At 44.3% G+C, this 10,002-nt stretch overlaps 4 protein-coding genes across 4 annotated transcripts; 1 reads left to right on the plus strand and 3 right to left on the minus strand.

The window, feature by feature from the left end:
- Positions 1-1,010: 1,010 nt before the first annotated feature.
- On the minus strand, positions 1,011-1,913 carry V8C40DRAFT_258449 (uncharacterized protein). The gene has a single exon (XM_083218725.1). The coding sequence runs from the start codon at positions 1,676-1,678 to the stop codon at positions 1,052-1,054; it is 627 nt and encodes a 208-aa protein (XP_083067501.1). The 5' UTR covers positions 1,679-1,913; the 3' UTR covers positions 1,011-1,051.
- A 321-nt stretch (positions 1,914-2,234) lies between these two features.
- V8C40DRAFT_283992 (alpha/beta fold hydrolase) lies at positions 2,235-3,783 on the minus strand. Its single transcript, XM_083222066.1, has 2 exons — positions 2,609-3,783; positions 2,235-2,534 (listed from the first exon to the last, which is right to left on the minus strand). The coding sequence occupies exons 1-2, from the start codon at positions 3,362-3,364 to the stop codon at positions 2,379-2,381; spliced, it is 912 nt and encodes a 303-aa protein (XP_083067502.1). The 5' UTR covers positions 3,365-3,783; the 3' UTR covers positions 2,235-2,378.
- Positions 3,784-6,596: 2,813 nt separating this feature from the next.
- V8C40DRAFT_258452 (uncharacterized protein) lies at positions 6,597-7,997 on the plus strand (the record flags this gene model as incomplete). The annotated part of the gene is made up of 4 exons (XM_083218726.1): positions 6,597-6,788; positions 6,857-6,958; positions 7,013-7,173; positions 7,231-7,997. The coding sequence occupies exons 1-4, from the start codon at positions 6,710-6,712 to the stop codon at positions 7,993-7,995; spliced, it is 1,107 nt and encodes a 368-aa protein (XP_083067503.1). The 5' UTR covers positions 6,597-6,709.
- A 16-nt stretch (positions 7,998-8,013) lies between these two features.
- V8C40DRAFT_131550 (isopenicillin N synthase family dioxygenase) lies at positions 8,014-9,314 on the minus strand. The gene is made up of 2 exons (XM_083211063.1): positions 8,802-9,314; positions 8,014-8,722 (listed from the first exon to the last, which is right to left on the minus strand). Exons 1-2 carry the CDS (start codon positions 9,186-9,188, stop codon positions 8,033-8,035), a joined length of 1,077 nt encoding a protein of 358 aa, XP_083067504.1. The 5' UTR covers positions 9,189-9,314; the 3' UTR covers positions 8,014-8,032.
- Between the last annotated feature and the right edge of the window lie 688 nt (positions 9,315-10,002).

Raw genomic sequence — 10,002 nt, forward strand, 5'->3', positions numbered from 1 at the left:
TATATTTTTAAAATTATATTTTTTATATTTAATTTTATATAAATTATTAATTAAAAAATTTAAATATAAAAATTTTATAAAATATTATAAAAAATTTAAATATAATATTAAGTTTATTTATAAATATAATAAATTAAAAATATAAAAATATTTTATAAAGTATTATATAATAATTTTTTTTTTTTTTAATATATTAAAAAAAAAATATACTTTAGTATTACTTATATTTAATACTTTCTTAGTAATAAAATATATAAGGATTTTTAAAAGCTAGTAGAAAATATAAGCTTATATAGCCCTTTTTTTATAAATATAAATATATAAAATAAATTAATAATCCTTTATTTTCTTTATTATACTAAAATATAGCAAATACTTAATTTAAACTTAGCAGCTCTTATTATCCTAGTGCTTAAATAAGGACTTATATAACTAGCTTACTTAGTAGACGTTAATAATAAAATAAATAAATAAATAATAGAGGAATAATGTTTAATGCTCTCCATGGGAATGCGTTCGTCGTGGCTATGTTCTTTCGCGTCTGTTATACTACTTCTTCCCAATAACTAATGACTGTATGACTGCATGTAAGTATGTCAGGAGTAAATGCCTAATGAGAGGGTGGGATACTTGTTAACCACTTGTATTATATATATCTGGATCTTGGATAAGCAGCTTGTATGGGTTTACCGCATGCTCACTGCATATATCCAACGAGCGACGTCTGATCTTTCATACAAGTTGCCATTTACCGCGTCAACTCCTCATCTGCTCTTATCTTGGTTACATCACTAGAACACTCTAAGATTGTTCTGGATTGCTGGATGGCCATCTTGAGGAAGCTTTCAACCGTTCTTATTAAATAACTGAATCCTAAATCTGCAGACGAACTCTATATCAGAGCTGTACAAGAATGAAAATTTCAACCACATCCCCTGCTTTCAACATCCTATCAGGGCTATTCCTGAGACCGCCACCTTATACCTTCCTAACAATGTCCCTTGTACAATGTTCGACATAAATGGCATTTCCCGGCCCGTGAAGCCAAGTATTACTGGCTCTTTCCACCATCAGTAGCAGTTTTCAAGGGGGCCGGCAAAGGGAAAAGCGGGTTGGGATTTGGTGAATCCCCAGTCACGAATTCAATCACATCCCAGTGTTCCACGATACAAGTGCCTTGAAATCTCCAAAAGTCGACAAATGCTGCGGTAGTGCCATTTGCCAAAACTCCCATCTCAACACTGATGCCAATGTCATTCTGCAAAAACGTGTTCCAGACGTTGAAAGCAGTATCGTGGAACCAAGGAACAACAAGAGCAAGGACTTCAGCTTTGCTGGCACCGTGGAATGCATCGTGGTCCACATATTCAGGATCAGCAAGCAGGTGAATATCGTATGCTTTGGTGATGTTGCGTTCTGTGAACATGATTTCAACGAACTCGGCGAAAATCTTTTGCTGCGTCGCAAAGGTGGCAGCTACAGGGGGGCAATATGAAATGGTAGAAGGTGCTGGTTGATTCCCCGTGGGAGCAGCGTGAGTGTTTGTAAGGAGGAGAGAAAGAGCTCCAAGAATGTACTTTGCAGACATGATGAGCATCGTGTGAATTGATGTAATGAGCTTGTAATTTGAAGATGGCAGATGTGAGTTGAATGGTTGATATCTCCTCCAAAGTCTCATATCATGATGGTTTATATAGAAAATAAAGCCGTCTCTTCTCGCTCAGAACCTTACGTCTGAATGTTCTCCTGAATGATTGATTCCACATCTGCCGCCGTGATGCCTTGGAGAGACACTCGTTTACCATGATTCTTCGGCGGCATCTATCGTCTCAAAGCTTCAACTCTCGCGCGGCTCTGGATACCGAGTATTCAGATCGTAATCTCCACACCCTTTTGCAGATCCATGATCAGAGATTCGGCGCGCGCTTGATAAGGTGGGAGCCCAGAAAGATGCCATAATCACTGATTTTGTGGATCTTTCCAGAAGTTCCGCTTAATAAGGACGCGCTGGTGAGGGTCTTGATGGTCTCCAAGCTCTGGCCCTCGTATGTGGATGCCAGTCTATCGAATGAAGCAAGACATATTACAAAGTGGAATACACATGTTACTGGAAATGGAAATACACTGATGCTTCAGACAGGATCGATTACAATTTTGTGCACTCATACTCACTGGGTGAGGTTCAGTCTTGGTTTAGCTGCTGGTGACTTGTATGCTAAGGGTTCTTATGTAGTATGTATGTTGAAGCATTGACTATTTGATAATATCGCTGGATACATTTCGTGGCATATGTTTGACAATAACCTGACCATATCTTCATTGAAGCCAAAATATACCCTCAGTCGCACTGGGACCGCTGAGATGATGAGGCCGAACAGCTAGTAGGATTGCAAAAAGTCGAGCACGTGGCGGGCAAACAGATTCGCATATTGGTAAAGATGGCCATGGCCGCTGTCTGGATAAAGGATCAACTGCGCATTTGGCAATCGTTGCTGAAGAGTAAAGCTGTTGGGGGTGGGGATCATGAAGTCGTTCTAAGCAAATCATCAGTGTTAGCGCGCGGGCGGGCCAGAGATCATGCCGGGTTTAAGCTTGAGGGATCCCTTACATTTCCGTTGGTGATGAGAACTGGCGTCTTCAGTCCGGGGAGTCTATCGTACGACCCGTTGCGACCTCTCGTCTCATTCACAAGAAGCCACGATGAGGCCAGATTCGTTTGGGCTTCTACTCCCTTTCCGCCGTCTGTGAAGTTAAAACTGAGCCAGTTGGATCGTTGTTCACCGCTCGTTGACACATTTCGTTCATAAATTCGGTCAAACCACGAGTTCAGGGCTGCTCCGCCGCGTAGGTCATGAGGGAAGAACAAAGTTGCAAAGTCGTCCCGCGTTAGATCGCGCCCACCGGCCAAAGTGTTGACCTGGTCTTGATGAGATGGAGAATTGATGACGGCATCAGGGCCGCCGCTCGGGCCTGTTCCTGCAATAACAAGCTTCCTCACGGTGATATCCTCAGGCGCATTCAGAGCAACCATAGGGGCAATGTAGCCGCCGATGCTGAAGCCGAGGAGATCAACTTCTTTCTCACCGAGGAGACTCAGAAATTGCAAAACATCATCCGCGGAGTCAGCAACCGTCGAGGCCACTCTTCCGGTGCTGAAACCGACTCCCGAATAGTCCATCAGAATGACAGGACGATGCTCTGCCAAACCATTTACTACCAACGGATCCCAAAAATCCATCGTACCTCGGTAATGAATCAGCATTAGAAGAGGGATACCCCAAGTCGCTCCTAGTCGCCGGAATGCGAATCTCTCGCCATTGGGCCGCTTGAGAAATTGCGTTTTCGCTGTCTGATGAGTCGACATGTCTTTTTATTTCCCTTTTTTTATCCTGTGATAGAAGTGATGAAACCTGATGCTGGAGATGAGATTGATGGTTGCGATGATGAGGAGATCGTGATACATCAACAGCGCCGATATTTATATTCCAAGACTACCATAACGAAGATGCGCTCGCATGTCAACGGCTCTGTGAGATTCTCGGATGGCTTTGCCTCTGCTTCGGGTTGTTCCGTGCTTCTTTATCATTGCTCGTGGTCATGATGTAGGATTGTAGCCGTTTGGGGATTCAATATGTTGAGATTATTAAATGGCCCTTGACAATAATATAGGAGTGAGGAATCAGAACGGATGCCGCTGATATTTATTATGACACTATTACTCAACAACGCTTGAACCAAGGTTGTTAATAAGTCTAGTTGAACGTGTACTGACCATAATAGGAAACTGCCTTTTTGGGCGATTATCTCGTGCCTGGCATTGAGCTGGGAAGTGTTGTAGTATAGGCTATAACCTTTGTGTGAAGAATCTCACCGTCGGAGCAATCTAACCGAGCGATTATGTCAAACATCCCGATGCAGTCATTAATTGCTATACAGGTATAATTTGACACAGCAAAAACATGTCCATTATTGTTCTTTGACTATCTTACTGCATTCGATACAGTAAAACACGTGTTAAAGGAAATTCACCTATGACAACTATGCTTCATTGTTGCTACTCTCTTATAATAGACAAAGCTCCTGAATTGAAGATATGCTCAAGACTAGCGCAAGTCTCTATCAACTACATCTTCCAAAATCGTTTCATTCCTGGCTTCCGCAGCTTTACGTGCCAGCTTGAGCCTTCTCGTGTCTCTTTCGGTGTGCCGCGTAACCCACCACGTACCAATGGTGACGACAAAACACAGAGCGACCAAAGACATGGCCACAGCAAAAGGAACCGTGTAATGGGGCGCATACTTGCTTCTGAAGATTTGAGGCCCGATGGCACCTCCAATCTGGCCATATGAATTAACAAAGCCGATGGAAAATGCAGAGCCTGTCGCTCTGCTTGTGGTTTGGACTCGCCAAGGCCACATGAGAGGATACCAGCTGGCTGCGAAGGCGTTGCCAATCAACGTAGCTGTATACACCCCTGCGTTATTGGGATATGCAACCAACACAGCATAACAGGCGATGATAACCAATAAGCACCCGAGAGGATACAGCGGTCTCGGATATCGGCCGCTGTCAGCAAATACCCCAGAGACGCCAATCACAATCAAGGAAGTAGCCGTAATCGGTATATTGAGAATTTGTGCAGTAGCGATGTTCCTAATTTTATTTGTTAGCAGTCTTGACCATGGAATTTAACTAGGCGTAGTGCGATGATCTTACGTGAAGCCTAAATTTGCAATCACAGTTGACTGATAGAAGCGCACACCATTGGTACCGATGGTATATATCGCCCAGATTAACGTAAATAACCAGAGTCGCACGTCTTTGAGCGAGTCAACAATTTCACTAAACTTGAAGTTTTGTTCTTTGGCTCGTGGTGCATTTGCAGGCAGCCGAGCTTGTATAAAGGCTTTTTCTCTGTCTGTCAACCAGCTAGCGGTTTCCGGGACTGACAATCTCATGTTAGCCTAGTGATGTCTATTGGGTTGAAACAACTCACAATCTGGGAGAAGAAACCACACAGCAATGCCAAAAGCAACGGTAATTGCACCCTCGGTTAGGAACAGCCTGGGTAGTATTAGCAAGGCATGATGTCTACTGTATGGAGATGAAGGGCATACCATTGCCACCCTGAGAGCCCGTGTGAGCCTGATGCATGATCAAAGGCAAAAGCCAACAGGCCACCTATAATACCCGAGCAGTTTCCACAAATATCTTCATGCCTGTCAGCCCAATTCACAAATCAGCGGTGTCGGAAATTTACTTACAGAAATACAATAGTCTCAACGACATTTCATCTGGTCGATACCAATAACACATCTGTAAAAGAATACCTGCAAATTGGCCAGACTCCGCCTAGGGACATTGGTAAGGATGTAGGTTCCATAAGGAAGAGATGAGATTGAATAACGTACAAGGCCGAGCAGAAACCGTGTGGCATACAAGCCACCCTTGTTGTGAACTGCTGCGTGAAGCATCAGACAAATGCCCCATGTAATGATGATTCTGGATTGCCATTTTGATGGCGTAAAGTGTTTGAGTAGTAAGTTTGACGGCGCTTCGCCAACAATGTATGGAATCTGGTGAACTGTTAGGCGCCGTTGTTTAGGTGCGAATAAGAGGGAACATTATGACAGCATACATAGTATAATACTGTTACTAGATTGTATTCATCGGATGTCATGCCAAGCTGAGTCATGATATTTTGATGAGTTCCTTGGTTCATGATTCGTGCATTTGAGACCTGAAGGACCACGACGTTAACTGGTGATGTGACACACATGCGGAGTAGTTGCCTACATTGTCAGAGTCTAGATTCTTAAACAAGAAAATGAGAGAGCACAATGGCATCAAATGCCAATCCACACGTCTTAATAGCTTTTTCTCTTCCTCAGCTGTGAGAAGAGTTCTCCCAGCCATATCTGACCGGAAGCCATCGATAGTGTCTTCCTGAGGAAGGTTGGAAATTTCCTCTCCTCGCTTTGCATAGTGAACTTGAATACTTTCATCGGATTCAACTGAAACAGTACTGGTTTGGATCTCTTCATCAGAACCTTTGCTGCCCGCCATTTTGTGTACTTGTCAAAAAGTCGTACAACAGATACCGCGCAATGATTAAACAGTTACCCGTCCCAATTATGTACCATTTACTATTTAAAGATTTACACATACTTTCAATCTTCTAAAAAAAGAGAGAAGCACTACTGATTATGCCAGAAACCCCTGTAAGCACGTACTGCAGAGCTAGTTTGCAATACACAGCGATCGCGGACAACAGTCTACAATATTCCCAGCGATTGCGGACAAGACAGTTTGATATCGGCAGTTGGCAATTATTCGTATCAGTGTTGAGCCGTTTTGACGTTATATCCGGTGTATCTATGCATATCATGCGCGCTCATCTGTCAGATCTCAACCCCTCTTCGGGGTAAGTGAGCTCGCCATCTTCGTGCATGATCACGCAAGATCTTTGATCTCAAGTAACCAAACTTACAAATCGTACGAAAACTTAGCGGGGGAGATGAAACGAGGATAGGGAACACAAGCGCTGCAATTGCTATCATGAGCGCATGATGGATATTATAAGTATCTGAGTATGCCCCCACCTGAGATGCCCTCAATGGGATGCGGTTGTTGAGTCGTAAATGGAACGCTGAAACGCACGGCAGAATTATACATTATCTCTGATCCTTTGAAGTGACTTTAAATCACGATGGCAGCAGTAGCAACCCCGGTCCTGGGATCTAATGATATCCCGACGTATCACCAGATACCGGAAACAAAATATGAACGTAAGAAACTAGCTCAAGTCCGTCTGCAAGAACAAAACAAAAGATCTGTTGCTTATTCATGTTGAAAGTGGAATGGGCCGACCTAGTTACTCTGGATCTCTCTCAATTCGAGAAACCAGGTGGTAAAGAGCGCCTCGCGAAGCAGCTTCATGACGCCATTCAGAAGACTGGTAGGCTGTCTAACTCCCATCTCTACCTATGCTGGTATTGATCATCTGGTGAAGGATTCTTTTACATTACCAACTTCGGATTGAGCCAGGAAGCTGTTGATCGACAATTTGCCATAGGCAAAGAGGTGTTTAACCTCCCCATGGAGGAAAAGCTCAAGTACCGTGCTGAACTAGAGAAAGGAGGTTACAACGGCTATAAGCCATTGGGATTGCGAGTAAGAACGACATGTCACTTACTTTTTTACTCTTTTTACTAATGAATGTATGTGTAGGAAGTCGCTCCTGGAATTTTTGACAATACAGAGATCTACAACATACCCAAGTTTATACCAGCGTATGAACGCCCTCAACCAGAGATCATCAACCAACACCGCGATGAAATCGAGCAATTCGCTCGACACATTCACAACAATATTGCGGGAAAGCTGTTGGTCCTCTGTGCAATTATACTGGAGCTACCAGAGGATTACTTTCTCAATTGTCATCGCTATGAAGAGAAATCTGATTGTCACTTGCGATACATGCAGTATCATTCACGGTCGGCAGCAGAGAACCAGGCTTTGGATAACGTCTGGGTAAAGGGACATACGGACTTCGGTTCCCTGACGCTCTTATTCCGTCAACCTGTTTCTGCTCTCCAGGTCAGAACACCAGAGGGTAATTGGCGATGGGTCCGCCCATACCCAGAGAGCATCACTGTCAATCTCGCTGACTCACTGGACTTTTTAACAAACGGATTCTTGAAAAGTTCCATTCATAGGGTTGTCCGCCCGCCTCCCGACCAGCAAGAGGTAGACAGACTTGGTGTGTTGTATTTTGTCCGACCAGAAGACAGCACCGAATTGAAACCGGTTGCTAGCACGGTTCTGGAACGACTAGGTTATGACAAAGTCACAGACACTAACGCTGTTGGAATTACAGCTGGAGAATGGGTCAAGGCAAGAGTAGCCAAGGGAGTGGCCAAAGACAACCAGCCAAGAAGCGAAGTCGGAGAGCAGACGATTGTCGGTGGACTCATAGCCAAATATTATGATTAGATACCTCACATATTATTTTATGTAAGCCATATTCAATCTAAGCATCATCTTCGACGTATTTCTTGTACACTTGAGGGTAAAACTTTTGTCCGTTGGTTCGATGGCTTCGAATCTTGGTTCTTAGCTGGCTTTCCCCCCACGTATCGTATTTGCCTCGCAAAAATGGAGAATCGACCGCTCGTCCAACATCTGATTCAGTGCCTGCATTTGGTTCAAAAGAAGAGAAGTGTTCTCGAAAAGACTCAACAGCCTCTTTCTTGGTGAGATTTCGCCGTACGCCTTGGAAAAAGGGGATGCTGTATCGTTCATCGTGGGTTGCGAGTACTCTGTGAATGGTGGCTTTGCAAGTGCGGTGTGTCAACACCTCAAAAGCCTGACCAACGTTTACCACGAATGTGTCTGGAAGCACAGGGACATCGATCCAATCGCCGGTCTTGTTGAGAACTTGCAGTCCTCTAACATGCTTTTCTGACGCTTGAAGTAGAAATGTCCACCACCCAGAAGAGTCTGTGTGCGGACCAACGCCTTGAGTGATACCCGAATCAGGAGCAGCGGCAGGGTAATGGACAGCCTTGAGTCGGTGCTGATCCGAGAGAAACGAGTGAAATGTTTCTTTGGGCAAGTCCAGTGCTTGCGCTACAAGAGAAAGGAATCGCTCTCCAAGTAGAGTCAACTCGGTAATGTATTTCTCCACGACAGGCCTGAGTTCCGGTATTTCAGATGGCCACTACATAGCACTGAGTTAGCGTTTAAAAAGACTTTGCATGAGATAACATCCGACATCGGTGGGTTTGACCACTACTCACCTGATTGGGGCCTCTTAGACTCTCGTACAGAGGAGCATCCGGATCAGATACAGCAGTCAGCTCAGTTGCGAATTCCACCTGCTCTCTTGCGTCGGCCTTTGCCGCTGTAGTTTCGCTGCCCACAGCGCTGTAACCGAGAAAATGCTTGGAGTTTTCCAGGGCAATTCTGTTTTTTGCGTTATCAGGTAGGCTAAATAGTCTCGGAAGGATGTCCACAAGGTCCTGAATCACCTCGGGAGGCACCTTGTGATTCGAGACATAGAGAAATCCTATGTCTATTAATGCGACGCGGAGAGCGCTTAGAAGGGCTGGAAGCGTCTTTGGGTCATCTGCCAGGGCCAGGTCGATTACTGGAATCTCTTGGAAGTTATTGGTAGAGGCTGTCATTGTTTCGGGGTAGTTGACGGGGTGTTTCTGTCATGAGAAGAGTCAAAGCCTAGCCAGATTTCTAGGAGCAAAATTAAAGTTCCAAGCAGTGAAGTGAAGCTTCTGAGAAACCGAGTTAGCTTGTGTATAATCGGCTGTTGTGAAGTTGACGGACGCTCTACGTAAGATGGCGTGCTTGGCTTATGTAAATCCGGTACGGACCGTGTTGATCTTTTACCCGGGAGTTGGTCATCAGAGTTAAGTCGTTGAACCTCATGTAAAGAGAAAGGATATTTGACAGACAGATGATCAGTTCTACAGAGATACAATGAGTTGAACATGTTTGTCTGCAATTACAATAGGTACGTGCACTGTTGCTCTCTTGCTGGCAGGCTTCATTTGTTTGCCGGTCATGTACTCCGTAGTCGATGCGCAACTCAATCTCGGTACACTAGATATCCTCACTCCTCCAGCCGGTATATTACATTTTATTTTAAAATGTAAATTATTTTCAATACGGGCTGCGCCATAACTCAACCTGTTGTCAGCGACAGTTTTCGCCTCTGCTGCATGCTGGTGAGCGATGGCGCTGGCACTTGCGGAGTTGAGGCTGGCAGCCAGTTGTTTTCATCTGGTTCACTGTGGCGCTCGACCTCTTATAACCAGCAGATTTCGTCACTCTAATTGCTCCAGCTGCCATTATTTGGTCCAATTCATTGCCCTATTAGTGTAACGGTATGGCGGCAGATCTCAACATTATTACCATCAAACTGGATCATCTGACCGTGCCATCATTCATCGGGATAGCTCTATTGCTTAAATAGAGACCTAGCTT

This window comes from Trichoderma camerunense, assembly GCF_050948025.1.
Source record: "Trichoderma camerunense strain CBS 138272 chromosome Unknown V8C40scaffold_28, whole genome shotgun sequence".
NCBI classification, from domain to species: Eukaryota; Fungi; Ascomycota; class Sordariomycetes; order Hypocreales; family Hypocreaceae; genus Trichoderma; species Trichoderma camerunense.